Source organism: Trichomycterus rosablanca, chromosome 6 (assembly GCF_030014385.1).
Source record: "Trichomycterus rosablanca isolate fTriRos1 chromosome 6, fTriRos1.hap1, whole genome shotgun sequence".
In the NCBI taxonomy this organism is placed as follows: domain Eukaryota; kingdom Metazoa; phylum Chordata; class Actinopteri; order Siluriformes; family Trichomycteridae; genus Trichomycterus; species Trichomycterus rosablanca.
Window position 1 is genome coordinate 43,689,922 of NC_085993.1, and position 22,642 is coordinate 43,712,563.

The window sequence follows — 22,642 nt, forward strand, 5'->3', positions numbered from 1 at the left end:
TACACATCATATAATTGTTGCTGTTTATAAGTAAATATCCATCATATTTAAAACCTCTCAATTTATCATTATACATGTATACATGTATATATGTATTGTTAATGTTGTTAAAACTGTTTATTTAACTTGTATTATTTTAACTTTGAATATTCTAGTTAGTATTTTTATTTTTTTCATTAAATGTGTCAATCCAGTCTTGCACTTTAATGTGTTTTCTTTAAAGAAAAGTTCAATGCAAATGCAGTGGTGAAATACACTTTATAAGATGTAGCTCTGCACTTCTATTTTTTATTAGGTCAAACTCAGCTTTGAAATGTATCACTGTTGAGGCCATTCTGGTCACAGGAACACTTAAAGCCTTAAATATTTTTACATCCGTGCCCTAATCTATGCATTGCCAGAGTTTGATTTTAGAGATCCACAAACAGTTCCTTGGGCTTGATGGTTTGTTTTTTGTTCTGGGAGTAAAAAAAATGTGTCTTTATAGAACCAGGTATGTAAATTAGACATATATTAAGAATAATTAGTAATTTTACTTAGAATATTTTAAACTGTTTTTATTTTAATTTTTTGTTTTTTTGTTGTTAAATAAATGTGTCAATTCAATCTTGCACTTTTATAGTTACGTCAATGTGTTTTCTTTAAAGGAAAGTTCAACGCAAATGCAGTGATGAAAATGCATGGGTAAAAATGCAGTGGTGAAATACACTTCACAAGATGTAGCTCTGCACTATTTCTTATTAGGTCAAACTCAGCTTTGAAATGTATTACTGTTAAGGCCATTCTGGTCACAGGAACACTTAAAGCCTTAGATATTGTTTTAATTCCTTGCCCTAATCTATGCATTGCCGGAATTTGATTTCAGAAATTAACAGACAGTTCCTTGGGCTTGATGGTTTGGTTTTTGTTCTGGAAGTAGAGTCAAAAATTTTGTTGTCTTTATATAACCAGGTGTGTGAATTTTAGACATATATTAAGAATAATTAAAGCAAAGACTGTGTTCCTGGTTACAGTTTGGAGTCCCAATTCAAAGGGTCTGAATACGTTGATGAATAAGAAATTTCATTTTTAGATTTTTATTAGCATTTATGATTTATTAATGTGTACTTTGCTTGTCCTATGCTTTGTTACCCATATTTAACAGCGGACAAACGATTCTGCAGCCGATGGTAAAGTTTTTCTGATTTTGGATTGTACTACAATACCCATAATCCACTTGGGCATTACCCGATAAGCCCTGCGCTATTTTGAATAAGTGCGCGGCTTCACGGGTGGAGTGTAGAGATACTGGCTAGAAATAACAGAAGAACTCCGAGTGTAAGAAAATACTTTCTTCTATTAATATTAAACTTCTGAGACTAGTGCGCATAAGGAGCGTTATTTCTTTAATTGCGGTAAGTGAGTTCGTCATGAATGTGGCTACATGTTAAAGGTTAACAGTCATGTTATGTAGCTGAATCAAGTTAGCCAGTTAGCTGCGTTTACTCAGTGGTCGTGTCTCAAACCTACTGTATCTAACACAGTGTCAGATTAGAACACCGACCATGACTGCACTAATATTTCATAAGCTATTTTAGTTCTTGTTTGCGGCTTGTGAGGCAGTTTTTTTGGAGCTGTAGTAACTAGTTGTGAAGGTTTTTTAAATGACTACATTAGCATATTTAACGTTATGATGCTACATAAGTTAGCTAAACACCTAAAACTAGCCTACGATCCGTTATATAATTCCACCACTGAATTTAGTATCAATTATTTTTTTATTTGTAATAAGTTGATAACTATAACGCCATCGAATTCAGTATTTATGATAAGCCAGGCATTGTTAATGTTGCATAAATGTGACACATTTAGGTGATTTATTTATTTATTAGGATTTTAACGTCATGTTTTACACACTTTGGTTACATTCATGACAGGAACGGTAGTTACTCGTTACACAAGATTCATCAGTTCAAGTCAAACACAGTCATGGACAATTTTTTATTTCCAATTCACCTCACCTGCATGTCTGGACTGTGGGAGGAAACCGGAGCACCCGGAAGAAAACCCACGCAGACACGGGGAGAACATGCAAACTCCACGCAGAAAGGACCTGGACCGCTCCACCCGGGAATCGAATTTTTGTGATTTAAGGTCTAGAGTTTAAAATAGAACATAACGCAGGAAACAAAAGCTAGGATTCAAAGTGATTGTAGTACAAATGTGTGTCTGTATTATTAAGAGCTCTGACAATTAGCATTTTAATGTTTGACATGAGTTTTAAAGAGGCCAAATAGTGGGTGTCAGCATTGCAACAAAATATCAGTCAAAAAGTTAATGTCATTCTAACATTTTTCACATGTACTGAACTTTTTAATAACAAAAGCGTGCTTTTCCAGAAAAGGCAGTGAAAGGAGAATGAAATGTCTAAAAACGGACGACTACGTCCAACAGATATCCAGTGCAAAGGACACAGCTGTCCTTTACACCGAGCTGAAGGTAAGAGAGAGCGCGAGAACTAAATGTAATTGAATGTAACTCAATGTAGGCTTGAACGTCTTGAACCTGAATGTTTGTTTTTTGACAGAAACATGTAGATGAAGGCTTAGGCCTGTGGGCTCGGACAGTGTGTGATCGGATCATTCGGGCCTGTAACCAGCTGCTTGGAGGAGGAACTGTACAGCCAGAGCATCAGGAGCGTCTTGTGGATTTAGTTGAGCTTGCTGCTAGGGGCTATGCATCTATCACAGATACTAGTGGACAGAGCTCTACGCTGTATTTGGAAAAAATTATCTTTCACATCCTTCAGAAGCTGATCACTCAGGGATCTTATGCACCTGCTAATCGACTTGGGGAGTTTATGTATGACAGACTGCAGTGCCTATCGACAGAGGTATGAACAAATTAAAACCATAAGCTTCATCCTTTATGCTTTGCTGATTTGAGCTTTGTCTAAAGTGATTTAGAGAGCCACCACAAACAAAGTTTGAATAAAGCCTAGATGTTTATAATTAATAGAACAATATGTGGCTGTACAACAAATAATGTGTACGACAAGTAATGATTGGTGATGTTGGTTTTGTCCATGTAAAATGGCATTATTCAGTCAGACTAAGATGTTAGTTTTTTAAGAGGAAAAAAAGTATGTTATTTGCTTTGGTAAAGAATTTGTGTTTGGAAAAATGTTTGTTTTGTTTATTTATTTTAACAATTGATTTTAACGTCATGTTTTTGGTTACATTCATGAAAGAAACTGTAGTTACTCCTTACACAAGGTTCATCAGTTCAAAAGGTTATATCGAACACAGTCTTGGACAATTTTCTATCTTCAATTCACCTCACTTGCGTGTCTTTGGACTGTGGGAGGAAACCGGATCACCCGGAGGAAACCCACGCAGACACGGGGAGAACATGCAAACTCCACACAATAAGGACCCGGACCGCCTGGGGATCGAACACAGGACCTTCTTGCTGTGAGGCGACAGTGCCGCCCCTTGGAAAAATGAAATAGACCATATTACAGGGGCTGTATAATAACAGGTTGAATCTGACATGGTCTGTACTGTTTTGAGAGTACCAATAATGTTTGGGTCACTCTCAAAGTGAATTCTGTTCAACTTCACTTTATGTCTGAAAATTAGAGTGGTCATATAGTACTGCTAGCACTGTAATGTTGGGGGTTGGCAAAATTTGTATAATTAGATTACACTGTGTCTTCATTATCTGTCTGACACTACCTGGTGTTCTGAAAATCTTTGATCCTTTGCACTAAATGTATGGCCAAACCTTTTTTACGACTATACATGTAAGTGCAAATGTTATGTATGTGTAAGAAATGAGAGATTGGTTGCTTGACTTGTATTCCAGTATTTCTATATTGTAATGCAGGGCAGATGGAATACCTTTTATTTTTCATGTGTGTACCATTGTTTAGTGCACTGGAGCTAAGAGGGTTAAAGGCCTTTCCTGAGGCCCAACAGTGGCTGCATAGCAGAGCCAGGATTCGAGCCCACAACTCTTCCAAATGATAGCTGAAAGCTCTAGCCACTTATTTGAGTTGTTAGCTATCTAGATGTCTTGGCTAAAATTAGAAGGATGTACTGCTTTGTACATGTGGTCCTTGACCATCAGGATTTTTAGGGACTCCTCCTTTATTTGCCCTGATCTGGATATGTAAGCTCATAGATCTAAAGATTGGCCTCTTTCCACATTAAGAACATGGCTAATTTTACATTCTTTTCTTTGACGTTGTGGAATCTAACTTTTCTGATCCAGATGCACCATTTAGGACTCCCATACTTGTTGCTACTTTATGTTAGTGTGTGACAGTTTAAAAAACCTTGGGCATATTAAAGTTACATGATCTGTATCTGATGTCTTTTGCAGGCTGAAGATTTCCGTGTTTTGGTGCGTAACTGCTTTGCCGTACTGTGGAACAGTCTCCTGACTTCAGGTTCATCTGGCACTCGGGAAACTAAACTCCAACCAAGGGACAGACTTTGCTGGCAGCTGCGGGCTCTCCTTTTCAGGCTGCTTGAGGTTGTCTCTGGCACGCTCCCCTCCGCATCTAAAGTCCCACTGTTTGTAGAGGAGGTAGTGAGCGAGTACGAACGTGCACGTGGGGGCTTATCTCAGGATGATGGTGCGTTTCTGCTCTCTGAGTTACAGACTCGTTTCCTCAGCCCTGTGTTCAGTAAGCATGCAGAGGGAAGCTGTGCCATGATTTTACCTCTGCTGGCTGTAAGATGTGAAGTGGTGTTTAAACTGTGCAAAGCTTTGTGTAAAAACAAACTCTGGGCTGTAGCTACACGATTGGTGGATGGAGCTCTGGAGAGTATTCGGCAGCACAGCGAGGTACTGCGCTTGTCTTTAGGTCTGGCAAATCAGGCGGTGCAGCTGCATTGTTCCTTCAGCTCTGACGGGGACTGTAGTAAAGCGTACACAGACTGTGCCCGCACTATCAGAGGTCTGCCTGATGGTTTGGGGGAAACTGAAAGCCATGCTGTCCTGGAGGTGTGTCAGCTTATTACCTGGGCAACAGAATCAGGGCAGACTAAGGGAATGGATGGGGCTATGCTGCTAGCCAGTTTTTCTTTCCTGGAAGAATATCAGGAGCTTATGATTAAACATCAAAAAGTAAGTTTGTGTGTGTGGCTTATTTATTTATTTATGTTTCAGTTCTGATTAGTTTTACTACACTTGTGTATTACAGAGTTCATTCTCACCGCAGCTGCAGTATTCACTGTGCTTCAGTCTCTATCAAGGCTTTATTAGCACCTACGATAGTCTGCGTGCTTCAAAGGTAAACTACTTTTAAATCATTTAATAATTGCTTGTACCTGTTGGACAGCCAATGTATGTACTGCATATGTATATAGGGCAGTGATAGCTCAGTGGTTAAGGTACTGGACTAGTAAACAGAAGGTTGCCGGTTCAAGCCCCACCACCACCAAGTTGCCACTGTTGGGTCCCTGAGCAAGGCCCTTAACCCTCAATTGCTCATCGTGTTCAGCTCATTGTGTAAGTCGCTTTGGATAAAAGCGTCTGCTAAATGCTGAAAATGTAAATGTAAATGTACTGCTATTATTCCTGTTGTAGTGTACCAAAGGGAAAGTTTGGTTTTAACTGGGATTACTGGCTGTAACCAATTCTAGTTGTTTCTTATTGAACTAAATTTGCTTATTTATGTATCTGAGGGGGTAATTACTTTTTCACTTAGGGCCAGTTGGTGGTTTAACAGTCCTTTATTAAATAAAATAATAATTTTGAAGCTGTGTTTTGACTTTACTCAGGTTTTTTGTGTTATATGAACTTTTGTTTAAAGCTCCACAGTAATATACAGTAGTAATACATGCTTGTTCATTTGGTCTGCATGAGAGTTTTTATGTCAGATGCCCTTCCTGACGAAACCCTCCTGTTTTGATCCGGGATTGGGACAAGCACTGAAAGCACACTGACAAGTGCACCTCTCATTGGCTAGGCTGTTTTGACCATTATCTTTTACTGTGTTTCTTAAGCAGTCAGTTGTTGAGGTTCTGGACAGAGTTCTCTTGTACTGCAAAGCAACAATAGGACGTCTGATGACTGAGCTTCACAAACTTTCAAATGACAACTTCTTTTTAAAAGCAGGTAAATAAGCAGGGGGGTTACCACATAAATCCAGTTTTAATTTAGTAGATTTTAGGTACCCAACGCTGGCCTTGCTTTTCGTTTCTTTTTGTTTAGTGTGTGCAGTGAACAATGTGGTGTATGAGTTATTTAACAGAAAGTTATATGAGGAAGCCTTTGGACTGGCTGAGATTATATGCCAGGAGCTATGCAAGGACTGTCCAGCCTCATTCCCTATGGATAGAGTAAGTCCACCCCCCTCTGTCTGTTTACTTATAAAGTGTCTGTTGCCCTCTGATTTTGCAGCTTTGTAAGATGTGTTTTTATATATATATATATATATATATATATATATATATATATATATATATATATACACACTGTATATGTGTGTGTGTGTTTGTTTAGCTCAATCGCTGCTTCATGCTGGCAGTGCAGTGTAGTCGGCGGGCAGCTCAGTTGGACAGAGCTCTAGACTGGGTTGTACGCTGGATTCAGGCTTTAGGCCTTCGTGTTCTAGATCATCTTACAGAACCAGTCTCGTTGTGGGTCAAGACTAAGTGTGATGCTGTCCGGGCTGGAGAAGAAGACACCCGACTCAGGTAACTCGAGTCCACAGAAGGATTCCTGTTTTGGATTGTGCATGTGATGTGTACTATCTAGTCGAGCCAATCTAAAACAGATAAGTTTTGTTTAGGCTGTGAAGGTCATATAAATAAGATAGCAAATGTTGTACTTTCACAGAAAAAGAGACAGTTATGACATTTACAAGTTTTTGTAAACCTAAGTTTAACAGGTCAGGTGAAACAGCGATCTGGGTTCGATTTTCAGCAGTGAGGCCAGCCAGGCGTCTACACAAACATAATTGGCTATGTCTGGGGGTGGCTGAAGCCCGGTTATGATTTGCCGCACTGTCCGCGGTGTTCCTGCGTCACGCCCAGTGTTTTCTTCTGGGACTGCCGTTATCCTAACCAGGATAAAGCAGTCGATGAAAATAAAATTAAAAACTGTTAATTAAACCTTTGTTATTAGGTCAGTATCTGATCAGTACCAGGATCAGCCACTAAGATTTAATATTAGATTCTGATCAAACAGGGAATCATGACAGACCTGTAAAAGCCTTTTTTTTATTGACAAGGTCATGTCCTAATTGTATAATATTTCTGCCTATTTTTCATAGACTACATAGTGCAGTCTGCAAAGCACAATACATTATACAGCAGTTTAAAATTGGGCAAAATTGTATTGTAACCAGTTTAAGAAATGCTTTAAAGTAAATTGCCTAGTGGATAATTATTTCACTAATGACAGTAAGTCTTGTGCATGAGAGGGAAACCCTCAGCCCTTATAGTATTCCAAAATTATGAAATAAATATCTCTTATCAAATTTTGCTTTTGGTGGCCTTCTCCTTTTAGGACTCTTAGAGATGGCCTGGGTGCAGTGACTGTAGATGAAGAAGTGTTGCTGTGCCTTCTGGAAGAGGAGCTGCGTATGTATAAGGAGCAGACTGGTGACACTTCACAGGAACGCTATAACACGCTCTGTGACCTTCTTGATATCTGCCACGAGGACACACCACACACACTCCGTCGAGCGTCTTACTTGTGCGAGATGGCACAGGTGGTCTGTTATAGGGACTTCAGTGAACAAACAGACTGGTATGACGACAAACAAACTGGTCCACATGTACACATAATAAATTGTGCTTTACTACTGACCTGACCAGGCATTCAGTTAATGGATTTGGCAAGTTTAAGGAAGATAAAGAGAGATGGAAAATTTCTTCCCAGCCTTTTTAACAGCATTTTCTATTGTTTGGTCAACGCACCGGCATGAGCAGCAGAGGGAATAGCATGTTCCTTCTGACGTGTTCATGCTCTCCATAAGAATTTGCCTGTAGCTCCTCGTCTGCTTTATACCAGTTGTAGAAGTTGTGTGCAAGCTTGTGGCTCTCAAGGCAAGAGGTCACCAGAGTGCATTGTAGAATTTGATGAAACCAGATTGGGACAGTGCACTTTTACACATTACGATATTCCTATTTCCCTGTTTAGTTCTTAATCTGATCAGGTCCAATCTCCTCCCTGACCAACACCCCCCCCCTACCACCCTTTTATCCATTCACTGGAACATTGTTGTGTTGCTAGTACCTCTCCAACGTGCTGTTCATGGACAACTGAGACATGCCCACTGACATGCATGCAACTGCAACCTGCATCTTTTCACCTGTCTGTAATGGACTCTTGGAGCGCTGCATCATGTTCAAAGAGATACAGTGTGCCAGATCATCCATCACTAGTACACCTTGACCAGACAGCAGTGTGTTGTACAGTGGCAATAAGTTTGACCTATTTCCTCCCTCAAATAAAGTAATTCATGTCAGTATGGGTGTCCAGCCAGTTAGCACCGCTTGGTGGTCGGCTTCTACACTGGTCCACTGCTACACTCCTCCCCAGAGAGTGCCCGTCTGGATCCTCAGTCATGAGCAGGATTTGGAATAGCTATGCATAAATTATAATTTTATAATTTGTATGTAATTTGATTTCTTTTTTTATGATTCAGCTGTGCAGTTGATTTTACCCATGAGGCTCTGCGCTTGTTGGAAGAGGAACCTGTGACGGAGGAGAATGCTGATCGACTGAAAGATGAAAAGGCGCATGCCTCTCTCTGGCTTTACATCTGTACACTTGAGGCCAACCTCCAGGAGGTCAGTGCTATAATGGCTTTAATTTTGAACCCTTAAGCAGCATCACATAGTCCAATAAATAAGCTTAAAAAAATATCAAAAAGCTGTGTAATTTTTAATACCTCGATGACTGCTTGATAAATGCTAAGCATATAATGATGCAAATTAAGACTTGTATTGATCACTTAGCTGTTTGTTCTTATGACCAACACAAGTTTCTTAGCAACTGTTAGCAATTGTCATTTCTGTTACATTTACGACCCTGTGTGGGTGATGAGAAACAGCTGCAAATTGGACACGTCAGAGGGGGTGTGTGGTGATCTGACTCTTCCTGATCAGATCAGCGGGTTGTGCAAGCGGAAGCAGATTCACAATTGGGAATTGGAAATGACTAGATTGGGAGATAAAAGGGGAAAAACAGAAAAATATTATGAGTAATATTAAATTAATTTGGTGCAGAGACTGTTAATCTAATACTTAGTACCTTATTATTTTGCTGTTGAACACCTTTTCAGCATTTAGCAGAAGCTTTTATTCAAAGCGACTTACAATTCTATAGTACTGTAATAGTATATAGTAAATAGTATATTGTCTTAGCAATTAAAGGTTAAGGGCCTTGCTTAAGGGCCCAACAGTGGCAACCTGGCAGTGGTGGGCTTGAACCAGCAACCTTTTTATTACTAGTCCTGTACCTTAACCACTAGGCTACAACTGCCCTACAACCTTTTCTGAACAAAAGCAACAAAACTCGTGAGGTGTGTTACTTTTAATTCTGAATTTTTGACATTTTAAAAAATTGGTCTCTTAGGCATTAGATACAGAGAAGCGGTTGCGTGCCGTTCAAGACAGCAGCAACTCTGCTGGGAATTTGGATTCAGTTCCCACTAATGATCTGGAGTATGAGGACAAACAGAAGCTACAGGAGAGCCAGTTGGTGTATGATGGACTTCGCATCAATCTGTCTGAACACAATAGTAAGTAAAAAAAAAAATTTAAAAAAACATGGTGTACTTGCACTGATGTACGTTGTGTATTGTTATTATTGATATTATGTAAACAGTGGAAATAAAAAATAAAATTCTTATAACTGAGACTGATGCACATTTGTCTGCATGTTCCCATGTATAGCGAAAGGCAAAAGTTTACATTCACTTATATAGAGATTTTTTGGCTTCATGTAATTGGTATATGGTGTATAAAAACAATTATCGACTGTGTGTGTGTGTGTCAGAACGCATTGAGCCTTTGGATAGGTGTTTATCACTTTGGGTGAGTCTGATAAAGGAGGACTCAGTGCCTGCTGTGAGAGACCCCAAACACACGGCCTTCTCCATCTCACTAATGGCAGCTCTCTATTCACTCATGGGCAAGGTAAATACTCTCAACATGAAAGTGTATGGTTGTATATTGTAAAACCTGTTGCTTAAATTATGAACCCTTTGATTTTTTTTTTTTTCTGTAGCCCCTGCAGTCTCTTCGGGGCTACCAGTTAGCAGCAGGTTTGTTCCAGCGTCTTGGGGATGACCAGAATAGTGCAAATGCTTTTCTGCATGCTGCAAAACTCCTGCTGGACCTGGGCTCCCCCCAACTTGCACAAGTTAGTATTGGATAACTGCAGGTAGATCAGAGTTTGGATGATATGATGACCCCTTAATTAAATATATAAATGGTGAGTTTATATTTTAGTAAAATGTGTAACAGCTTTAAGTAATAACAAGGGAAAACGGTATCATTTAGATGTTATTTTTTATAAGAGATAACTACAGTATTTGCAAATATTTACCCATTTGACACTTAATCAAGGGCAGATTTGATCACAGTGCCAACCCTGATTGTTACAATATTAGGCTTTTTCTGATGAGAAAAAATGTGTTTTAGGTGCAGTTGCAGAAAGCAGAGCAGTGTTTGACTGTGGAGTCAAGTTCGGACAGCATGACCATTATTTCCGTCACAAGCCAACTGCTGCGGGCACAACTCTACTATGCTTTAGGAGAGGTAATGTACATGTTGTTAACCAGCATTTAACCCTTGTTTATTGAAGCTTTTCTTAATTGAATGATAGCTGCCTACCTAAGAAGTGCAACACAAATTGCTGTGCTGGTGTTAGAAAAGGGTCTAGAGGGATGAAATCATTGGTTAGGTTTACTGTCATTTAAAATGTATAGCCAGACCACCAACAGCACAACATTCTTTCTAGCAATAACAGAGGGTGACAAAAGAGCTTCTTTATTTTAACCCTTTACGTTCCTACACAAAGTGAATAGGCAGGTATGCAAGATTTATTTGCAATGAGTAGACAAAATAAAATGAGAACGTAACACTTATATATATAATTATTCTTAGAATATCTTAGATCCCTGCTGAGGCCCTAGAAGGCCCTGGTTTCCCTCTAATTAAATTTATACTCATCTTTGAAGATGCACTATATGGCCAAAGGTGTAACAATAGCACTTTAACATAGCTTTAGTACATGTTAATCTAACTGAGCTTTGTTTCTCTCACAGATGGAAAAGGGTGTGTTTAGTCTAAGTGAGGTGTTAAAGAAGACTTCACAGCATCACTCCAAGAGCTGGTACATGCTGAAAGCCCGCGCCCTACAGACAGCCAGTGCCTATCTCAGCCTGGACACGGGCACACTCCATACACACCTACGCCAGACAATCATTCAGCATGGTATAAAACACTGTGCAGTGAGCATTTTTTCTAGCTTGTGTAAGCCTATTTTTAACTCTGGTCATTGTTACGTAGGTTTGAAGACTCCGGACACGGCCCAGTATGAGGGGTTGAAGCTGTTGTGCAGTCTTGTAATGATGTTGCTGGGAAATGGATTTTATGGAGCACCTGGTCCCAACACAGACACTCGCTTTGTAGATCAAGGTAAAATATTACTTTATACAGTACAGTCAATTATTGTTTGGCCCACCTAAGTAATGCAATCGTGCAACAATGGATAGTTTTCCAGAGCTGTGGCCTCTGTTATGCCCCTCCCTGCTCACCCAGACATCTACAAAAGAAAGACCGTGAGCATACACACACTGGGAGTATCTGGGAGCAGATCTATTCCCTGTTTGAAATTCTAAGTGTAGTTATGTGAATTGGGATGTAAATCTGAGTTTACAGAGAACGACCGTTTTGCTGGTCCTGGAACTAGGGGGCTTGAATTTGTGGAAAGCACTGTGATATCAGACAAATTGCAACTGAATTACCTTTTTGGTAGTGTGGGTAAAGGGACATAATATTTCCTTTTGTGTCTGTAGGGGACAATGTGGTGTTTAAATGGCTGTTGCTGAGTGAGGTGTTGCTCTGCTCTGAGAGAATGGTGCATTTACGCAGCAGTGGTGGAACAGCACACGAAGCGAAAGCTCAGTGTCTAGAAGCCCTCAAACTGGCCACTAAACTACAAACACTTAACCAGTAAGTGCTACATTTCTATGAGCAGACACAATCAGTAATTGCTAATTTTATTCAGTCTCTGTTAACAATCTGTTTGTTTTTGCATGGCATGTTTGTAGCTGTGCTGAGCTGCTGGTGTTGAAGGCTGAGCTGGAGTTAATGAAGGGTGCGAGTGAGGCCAGTGTATTAGATCTGGAGCAGGTCAGACACTTGTTGGATCTTTGCACAGGTAAACAAAGTATTTGTCTATGTTAACACACAATGATTCTAAGAGCTCAGGGAATATACAAGTATACAAATGCATACATATTTCAATGCACAACTTCTGTTTGCTGAATTTAACATGATGACACGCTGTGGCAGGCAGGGGGGTTTAGGCAAAAGCTGTAGAGAAAAGGGGCAATTTAGGGGAATGAACATAGATAGCATACCCATTTTTGGCCTTTTTATACTCACTATACATAATCAAGTAGGATGCAATACTTTACAATAGAGGCAGAGCCCTAAGGAAACCAATAGTACAGGGTGTCCCTAAAGTCTGGACACATAGGCAATAAAATATTTTTAATAAATTTCATCATTTTATTTCATTAGAATATTAATCAATAACATCTTTAATGTGTTTTCCACTATTTGTGATGCAATGTGTGTGTATTTTAGTAAACATATAGTTAGTGATATGTCCTATGTGTCCAGACTTTAGGGACACCATGTATTTTAATTTGTCTCATAACTCTCTGGAGGCTATTTTGAATCCCTTTTTTGGTCTGTCACATGGTTCAGCTCCATCATCTCCCCACAAAACTGGTCAATGAAACATAATTAATGTACCTTTTTTGATAGGCAATAGGAAATTGTTAAAATGTAAATGTTGCTTTAGAATAACATCATACCGTTATGAATTCCTTCTGTGACATTTTGGTGTTGTGTGTTTAAGTTTATACAGTATACTGTTGAAAAGCATAGCAGTCATCAGAGTTTTGTTTTTGTCTGTACAAATTAACCTAGACAAATTTGGTAATGGTAGTTGTAAAAAAAAATTACTAATAGGCAATTACTACAAATACTACTTATTACTACTTATGGATTACTTTTCCATTTTAAAGCTTGTTTGATCTGTTCTTTTGTAGATTTTGGTCAGTGTCAGCAGCAAAAGTCTGAGCTGAAAATAAAACCTCGCAAAGGTCGTCCAGCAGTAAAAAGCTCTGCACCTGAGATCCTAGAGGAAGAGGACGATATCAGTGGCCTCCTGCACTCCCGCTCACTGGCCCGAGAAACGTTGGAAGAACTGTCTGAGTTAGGACAGGATGCATCACCCCCTTTAAAGCCAAAACGTCAGCGTATGCTGTCCTGTCTGAGCCATGCCGAGAGCTGCTCCTGTCCCTGCTGCAGTGAACCCTGCTTGGCTCGAGTCAGTATCCGCTGGGCCCTGACTCAGGCCGAAGTCCAAAACGAGTCGCAGAACTCCCATCGACTACGCCACCTTGCCAAGCTGCGTTGTCGCAATGTGAGCGCTAAATTACATGCCCATTTGTCAGCACTGGTGCCCACTAATTGGCAACAAATTCCCTGTATGCTGCAGCCAGAGGTTGGCCGGGCGCACCTGACTGCTGTGCTAATGCAGCTTTGCTGTGGGGTAGGTGAGAAGGGAAAAGCTGCTGCACTTTGGGAAGAGATTGAGGCAGGACTGGTGGCTGTGGAGCCCAGAGGGGTTCTGTTTCCAGAGCTGGGACCTCTAAAGGCTGCTCTTTTGGGTGCTAAAGCTGTGGCATGCTTCCTGGCACTAGCTGGAAAGAAGCAGTGTAGTTCTGATAAGCTTATCTCTTCTGTGTGGGGCTGGGCACCAGCAATTGGTCTCAAAATTAAAACGCACTTAAAAACACACAAAGCAGAACAGAAGAGAACAAGCAGCTCCAGCGGCGACATTCCACTTCCAGCAACTGGAACAGCTCAGAACCTCCCGGAGACGTCTGTTGAGCAAGGGAGTAAGAAAACGAAAGAGGTACCTGTAGCATCAGTAAAGAAGTCTAAGAATTCTGTGCCAAAAATCAGCATCACCAAACCTTCCCTGGTGTTCAAGACACCTCGAGCAACCAGGACACCCCGGCCCAAATCTGTCACCTTGGTGACTCCTGCTGGCACGACCAATGACCTGAGTGCATTTGACTTCACCACCGAGGTGCCTGATATTACAGTAAGCTCCACACCTCTCCCTACAGTAAGCTCCACACCTCTCCCTGCAGCAAAAGCCATGTCTGTCAGTCGGTGTGGGACAGGAAAGTCGAAGGATGCACCAAAGGGCACGTTTCAAGTTTTTGAAGATTCCTCCCCACTACAAGAGAAACCTGTTGCTGTTCCAGCTGCTCCCAAACGCACAAAGCGATCACGTTTTAAGGTTTGAAAAATACATTTTTATCCTTTGCTCAATAAATTTTATGAAAAATTCATTAACATCTGTTGACCTTTACACAGCATTTACAGGTAACACTTAATACACAGATGAGCTGTAGTTATCACTGTAGTTATGGTTGGTTTAAAACATTATTGGAGTAAATTTTATTTTGACAACTATCTGTTATTTTAATCTGAGAATTTTGTGCTAATCAAATGAATCAAAATACATTTTGTAATTTTAGAGGCCATATAATGAATTTCGATTAGAAGTATATAATACCAGTTGAACCTTCTTTTCCATTAATCCTCCTATCTTTACTCCAGGTTGAGTTCAGTGATGAGAGTGATGCTGAGACTGATCCCCCAGCTGTATTGGAGACAAAGTCAGAGAAAAAGCGTTCCGTCCCATCTTCCAAAACTCCATCTGCATCAAAACCAGCTTCCAGAGTCTCTACAAAAACAGTAGTGGAACAAGACAAGCCCAGAAGGACAAGAATGGCTAAGAAAAGCACTGCCCTTTGCCCCAGTGGTCCCTCTTCTGAAGAAGAAACGGCAATGGCCGCTCAGGCACAGCCTAGGCGTGGACGATCCAGGAAAGGTCCGAATTCTGCTGATATGGATGAACCAGAGAGGATGAGGATGATCAAAGAAAATGAAGATGAAGACTGTGTAAATGTCAGCCTGGAAGAGCTTCAAGAGTCTGATTCTGAGACAGTGAACACAGGTAAGGGTGTCCGTGAAACGGGATGAAAACATGTCAAATTGGAATTCTTTATACATCTGTTTAAAGATTTGGTTTGTATGTGTAGGTACTTCTGCAGATGGGCCAGATACAGACTGTGAAGTGCTAAGGAGAGACCTGGGAGCAGATTTAAACAGAGATTGTGTAAAGGAGCTCTGGGGCGCTGGACAGTCAGGCATAGGGATTCATGCACCAATACCACACACGGCTACAGCGCCAGGTGAGATAAAGTTTTTTGTGTTTTCTTTGTTGTTTATTTCCTTTAGTGACTGAAGTAAAGTTAGAATAAATCACAATGTTAAAGATTCTGCAATGCTTACTTAATCTAACACTAAACTCTATAAGGTGATGTGCCCACCAATGAGTCTGTGAGTGTCTTAGAACTGTTGTTTTTTGAAGAGATGCTGTCATTTTTTTGTGTAAAATAGGCAGTTGTGGTGCAGTTGTTTAATGCAGGGTTTTTCAAATACGGGTGTATTATGAAAGGGCAAAAAAAATTAATTTTACATTTTTTTTGCTAATACTTTTAAATATGTGGATTGTTTCCAATTCGTACAACTCTTCTGATCTTATAACAGCTACACTAATGTTGTCAGCTAAAGCTTCAATATACCGACTGCATCTATATTTTTTAATTAGCATGTTTTGTTAGCACGTAATTAACTGTTCACTAATGACCGATGTAGTAGACTCTTAAAATCTACATTTATGATCATGAAATGTTTCTGCTCACAAGGTTAATGTTCATTTTACTGTTTTACATTACTGCCACATGTACTGTTACACTACTAATAAAACACCTGTTACTTCCTGATATAAAACTTAGATAACTGTTGATTTAAAAAAGGAACATATGTTGAAGTTAACATAAGGATTAATGTTAGTTAAGGCCTTGTAAACAAACAAGACCTTCAGCTCATTCTAAACAACATATCACTGTTTTTATTGCTTTTCTAATTTTGTGTTTGTACAGGTGAGCTATCTGTAGAAACGATCCATTCACTCTTAAGGTCGTCTTGGCTCCTGCTCCATCATTTTCCAAACCCCTTCCTCTACCCTCACCTGTGCTCACTGCTCGCTCAGTTGCTCGGCCCATCAGATCCCGTCACCACAGCTATGCTACATGCTGAGTCGCTGGGGGTTTCTTTTCGCCATCACATGACCCGTCACCTTGCCACTCGACTTAGGTATGTGAGATTGGTTGAACTTAATCTTAGCAGCCTTAAGAGGGAAAATGTCTGTTCCCTAAATCATTATTTTACAAGATGTGTTTATTATTTAAAAATCACAAAGCCATCATGAAGGTACCAGTTAATTGTTACTAAATTGCTCACAGCTGCTGTTAGGATGTTTAAAAACTCAGCTGTTAGAATAACCAGTCGTTACTCCTGCAGGTCTTAGTGTTGCACTGCCTTCTCTTTTTTTTAGGAAACTGAAAAAGTCAAGCAGTGATGTAACAGAAGGTCTGAGTGGATTAAGTCTGGAGGAATCTTCCATCCAGGCTCAGGCTGAGATTCTGACTGCGCTTGAGAGCATCTACTCTTTCACCCCAACACAGCCAAAAGAGTTCCCCCAAACGCACTGCCAGGAGTTCACACAGCAGCTCAAAGACTTGCCAGCAGGTCAGATGCCCACTTGCTCAGCCTGCAAGCATTTACATGCCAATAAAGCAGTAAGTTGTATGATTGAAATTGAGTTTTATTGTTACAGGTGTTACCGTTTGTATGCTCTCTCTTGTGGGCGTCTGTCCTGGTGAGATTGGCACTACCATTCTTCTCACACGACTAGAGCGAGACTCCGCCCCCATTACCATAAGGATCCCGACTGCACAAAGACAGGTAAAAGCAAGGTTTTATAAAGCTTTAAAGAGTTCCTGCTGTTTACCATTATTGTTTAACATAATTGTCTTTCTGTAGCACTCCATGGCTGTGCTGCTTGAGGAGATGGATGGAGTGCTGCAAGGGCAGAAAAAAGTAAGTGGTGTGGCAGATAAGGCCCAGTGGTGGGAGGGCAGGAAGGCTCTGGATGCTCGTGTACGGGTAAGCAGATTCTTGGTGGCTACTTTTACATCCAACATGATGGTCTTTATGTACACTGATTAGCCAAAACATTGGGGCTGCTTACCAAAAATGTGTGTGGCAACACCCATTAATAACAAATCCTGTTTTCTCCATGAAAGTGTGGACAGCCGGACCATTATTAAAGTGCATTATTTACCCGTGGTAGAGGTAAAACTAGGAAACACTAAGATAATCTACCTCACAACATATAGAAGTTAAAGGACCAGTCCTGCTACAAGATACCACAGGAATCCTTCACATGTTTTGAGACCATGTCTGGGTGTGTCAGAGCTGTGGTGACAGCATATAAGAGGGGTGATCCTAATGGTTTTGGCTCATTTGTGAATGCACCTCACTTAAATTAGAGGGTGTCATTTTAATAAACAGTTAAATAAAAAAATCATGCAGGTAAAAGTTCCTCCTGAAAAACATTTACAAATTTAAATTATCAGGAAAAAATGAGCATTTGTCCTGCAGTCCAGAGCTTGTAACTTTGAGCTCAGACTGTGCCACAAGCTGTTTGTGCACTGATTGAAAAAGCTCTGAGTGAGAGCAAAGGGTTTCCTGTCTATCTGTCAAGTAATGCCAGTGAGTCTTGGGAGTCTATTAAGCTTATATAAGTGGAAGTGTGTTGATTTACCCAGTGGTGGCTTACATTAGCTTTTCAAGATCAGTTGGCTATCAGCAATGCATCCACCAAATGACCTTATAAAACATTAATGTTTGCTTCTTTCAGCTACTCCCTGTATTTTAGGGGTTTCCATAGCTGGTCATTCTTGTCTGCATACCTGATGTGGCACAGTTTTATGGCAAATAACCTTGCTGATGCAACCCTTATTTTTATCCAGACTAAAAGTGCACCAACAAGTGCATTGGCCAGCCACCAGTCAGCCAATCATGTCTGTGTAGACGCATAAACTGCTAACAGAATCACCCAAGCATGTCTTAATAAAGATTATTGTAATACTGTATACCAAACACATTGTTAACATAATTGCCACCATTTAAGGTGCACTGATCACCTTTTATTGTTCTTTTTTTCCAAACTTGGTTGTCTGTCAAAAATGTGCATATCTTCTCTCACGCAGAAACTACTTGAAGATATGGAGGAGACCTTGGGAATATGGCGAGCTCTGCTTCTCCCTTTAAGCTGTGACCCTGAGCTTTCAATTCAGACTAAATGCCTACAGTCCTCGTTAACTGGAACAAAAATCACCATGAACATGCTGAAGGTCTGTGTGTGTCTGATATACACAAGGCTCAGACGAGCCTAAACTAGTGTAATATGGCGGACTCGCCAAAACTAAAGTCGTGTCCATTAATTAAGCACACTGAAGTGCATTGTAGTTGGACTAGATTGTAAATATTTGACACAATTGTACAGACCTTTGTTATATTGTCAACATTTTGGCTCTGTTTTTGCAGGTGCTACTTTCTGCGGCTCCTCTGCTGTGCCTCTCAGACCTGCAGTCTCTGGCTGAGGGGGCAGGTCTTCTGGAGGGAGACTTCCTTAAGCTCCTTCAAAAGAGTGTGTCTGAACTGAGAGGGAGAGTGGAACCAGAGGGACATACAGTCCTAATTTTAGACAAGGTGTGTAATTACAGTTAAGAAAATTTGCATATCTTTCATATAAGAGAACAATCTGAATAACAGGGCTCTGTGCTAACGTGTGAGTTATTGGTTAATTTTTGGCCTGGGACCTCCACTGACAGACTCTCATAGACAGTGCTTACCACATTGATAAACTCATTTGCACATCTTCTGTGTTACACCTAGCATGACCGGTTTTATAAATGCATTCATAAATTATTGAGCTTTGAATGAATTATGTAAAAGGAAGAATTAAAAGTCTTTTTTTATGCTTGCATTTAACAAGCATGTAAAAATTGTGACTGCAGTACCTTCAGAAGTTGCCGTGGGAGAATATATCCTGTTTGAAGCCTCGCTCAGTCACCCGTATGCCCTCTCTTCATGCTGTTCTGGGACATAGCCGTCTCCGAGAGGTAGGGACAATACACACACACACACTTTACGTTTTCACGATTAACAGTATATGACCATACAATTTCTTCTGAATTCCCTGCAACCCCGCCCCCCTTCTTTATCTCCCAATCTTGTTATTACCAACACGACACCCTATTTGATCACCACACACTCCATCTGACGCGTGTCCAATCTGTAGCCATTACTTATGCCACACAGAGCCATATGTACGGAGAGTTACGCTAAGCTCCATGGACTAAGCGCCTGGACCAGTCCTGAGATTGCATATCACAGTGGGAAATAACCCTGTCTGATCACCCCTTTCCTCAAACGCAGCCAATTAAGTTTGTGTGGACACCCGGTCGGGTTGGTGGAGCTGCTAAGATTCAAGTTCTAACACTCCGCAGTGGTGTGCTAGCATGTTAGACCGGTGCACCACCTGGAGCGAATCACCATGCATTGTTTGACCAAAACTTTGATCACTCAAAGTTCAATGAACAAGCCAATCATTGTTGGTGTAGGCACCCGGCTGGCCATTAGCAGTGATGAGATTCGAGCTTAAGATGTCAGCACTTTTGGGCTAGCATGCTTCACTGCTATTCCACCCAGGCTCCTATTGTTCCCTTTTTTTCCCAGGCTATTTACATTCTTCCACACCAAACTTTCCTATTATTTATCCTACTATTGTTGGGCATGTGTGTTTATGTTGCATGTCCTGATGTTTTTGGTGTAATGTAACTTTAATGGATTATTTGATGTGCTTGAAATTAAGTGACTTCTTTCTTCATGCTCTCGCTCAGTTGGATCCCGGCTGTGTGCCGTCATGTGGTGTAGATCCTCAGCAGGTTTATTATGTATTAAACCCAGATAAAAACCTACCTGAGACTGAAAAGCGATTCAGAGACTGGTTTACTGGGTGAGTGCTACACATGTTTGACTAGGCTGTTAAACACATTGCTCTGTCTGTGTGAGTCTCATTCTTCCTTTCTCTTTCTGTATTGATCAGTGAGTCGGCATGGCAGGGGGTGTGCGGAGCTTCTCCTAATCCTGATAAACTGCAGGAGGCTGTGACCACTAAAGACTTATACATGTAAATGAGTTGCACCATACTTCACGTATATATATGACATAGTTAATATAAGTTAACTATATATGTTATATACATTAGACTGCTTTAAAACTGATTTTTTTTTTCTTTGTTTGCATTGTGTAGTTATGTAGGACATGGAGCAGGCGCTCGCTTCCTGGATGCCCAGCGGGTGTTAAAAGGGAACGTGCGTGCAGTGGCTCTGCTCTTTGGCTGCAGTAGTGGTGCTCTCAGTGTGCAGGGCTGCCTTGAAGGAACTGGCATTATTCTCAGCTACCTCATCGCCGGATGGTAAAAAATATACAGAATGATTAAAAAAGACTAACTCCAGTACACTTGCATCTCTAGGGTTGCATTTGGAAATGTAATACACTATGCCAAAAGTATCTGGCCGCTTGAGTATGAATTGTTGGACGTTTCATTCTAAAACAATAGACTTTAATATAGAGTTGGCCCTCTCTTTGTGGTTATAACAGCCTCCACTCTTTTGAAAAGGCTTTTTACATGTCATGCGCTGCACCAACTGTGTCTTTTTACCTGTTAGTGGCGGGGTCTCACAGACGGCAGTATCACATATGGAGAACTAGACACTGCTATTTTCGCCTTGATGAGGCATCCCTGCTTGACCGTTGTCCTTCCCCCTACAGACACACAGCTAATCATGTGTATTTATAGGTGCCTGACCAGTCAATAGCAAAGCTGAGATTCAAACTCTCCCTTGTTTTCATTTTTTAAATTAATATCAAATTAATTTCTTTAAAATCTTGAGTAGTAACATTAACGGTACCAGCCAGTCAGCCTATAATACTTTTATCATTAAGTTTTAACTTTTTATTACATGGTATTTCTTCTTTGTGATTTTTAAACCATGAACATTTTTTTCTCTTTTTCTGCAGTCCATTAGTGTTGGGGAATCTGTGGGATGTGACTGATCGGGATATTGATCGGTTCACCTCCGCCCTGTTACAGTCTTGGCTCTCTGGAGGCTCAGGTTCCTCCCTTCTCCAGCACCTGGTCCAATCACGTGATGCCACACACCTTAAACACATAATTGGTGCTGCACCAATTGCATATGGTCTACCTGTGCATTTACGATAGCACAAACGCACACAGGGTATGTGTCGAGTGTGGACAGGTATGATTGCATGCAGTTTTAGTGATGTGTAAATCTCATCCTGCCAGATGTACAAACCACCATGGAAAACCACTTAATGAAGACATCCTTTGCTCTGCTGATGCAATAACCATTTCAACCTCATGTAGCATTTATGCATTTTTATGCCTTAATTAATGGTGTGGTGTCTTAAACCTTCTCCTGAGTTTTAAAGCTGAACTATTTTATTGTATTTTGAATTCTTGTATGTTGGTTTTTAACACCCAGGTTGTAATCTAGTATTTTAAACTGATATGTAACAATTGTAAGTTATATTAAATCAGAATTTAAACATGTCTTTTGTAATTTTGTTTTCCTGTATTTGGGGATTCTTAGTTATTTGCTAAATATTTATTTAAAAATGCAATTTTTGTTTTCTAATAAATCCTTCTCTGATACACCCTGGTATTCGATTATTCATAATATCTTACTATTTTGCTAAAATTGTCAAAACCTTCAGGGTAGCTTTTTCTTATTTCTGTTTATTTGTTAATCTTTACCTGTGGGTGCTGGGCTGGTGCAGTGGTTAACTCTGTTAGCCCACTATGTCTGGGTTTTAAATCCTTAGTGATTCTATTAGCCAGTCATGCATCTACTTGCAGACGTGATCTTGGGGGTGATTGGCATTCTGTCCGGAGTGTTATTGCTTTACACCCAGTGATTTAGAATAAGCCAGACCTTTTATGACCCAGAGCAGGATAAAGTGGTAAAACATGAAAATGAACTGAATTTTTTTTAAATCCTACTTCATCCTTGAAATGGTGAGGGTGGGTCTGGTGATATACTTGGCACAGTTTAGAAATACACCCTGGACAAGGTGCCAGTCCATCACAGACCATCATTCACACTCTTTCACCTAATCATAAGTCAATTTAAGATAGTCAATCCTGTTTGACTAGTGAGCTTGTGTGTGAATGGTAGGAGCCACACTCATAACAGTGTTGCCTGTACAGTAACAGTGTTGAGTTCTGGGAGTTTGAATCCTGGTCAGGACTCACAAATACAGAAGGTGATAGGCATTTTATCAAGTAGTCATTATCAGCATAATTGTGCATCCTT

At 40.4% G+C, this 22,642-nt stretch overlaps 1 protein-coding gene across 1 annotated transcript; it reads left to right on the forward strand.

Annotated features, from left to right (window-relative positions):
- Positions 1-2,397: 2,397 nt before the first annotated feature.
- On the forward strand, positions 2,398-21,904 carry espl1 (extra spindle pole bodies like 1, separase). Its single transcript, XM_062997029.1, has 31 exons — positions 2,398-2,478; positions 2,567-2,872; positions 4,366-5,115; positions 5,192-5,281; positions 5,997-6,108; positions 6,205-6,332; positions 6,496-6,689; positions 7,504-7,746; positions 8,648-8,792; positions 9,580-9,745; positions 10,003-10,142; positions 10,234-10,368; positions 10,650-10,766; positions 11,276-11,444; positions 11,520-11,648; positions 12,029-12,185; positions 12,284-12,393; positions 13,295-14,559; positions 14,883-15,282; positions 15,368-15,520; positions 16,274-16,487; positions 16,729-16,922; positions 17,011-17,138; positions 17,217-17,339; positions 18,449-18,592; positions 18,786-18,950; positions 19,259-19,363; positions 20,144-20,259; positions 20,350-20,433; positions 20,557-20,721; positions 21,327-21,904. The coding sequence occupies exons 1-31, from the start codon at positions 2,398-2,400 to the stop codon at positions 21,526-21,528; spliced, it is 6,630 nt and encodes a 2,209-aa protein (XP_062853099.1). The 3' UTR covers positions 21,529-21,904.
- Positions 21,905-22,642: the final 738 nt, after the last annotated feature.

Bases quoted from the DNA above. Each gene is read 5' to 3' on its own strand.
- espl1 (XM_062997029.1), top strand. From the start codon at position 2,398: ATGAAATGTCTAAAAACGGACGACTACGTCCAACAGATATCCAGTGCA. The intron at 8,793-9,579 runs GTCAGTGCTATA...TTGGTCTCTTAG, and splicing joins TTGAGGCCAACCTCCAGGAG to GCATTAGATACAGAGAAGCG. The intron at 14,560-14,882 runs GTTTGAAAAATA...TCTTTACTCCAG, and splicing joins CAAAGCGATCACGTTTTAAG to GTTGAGTTCAGTGATGAGAG.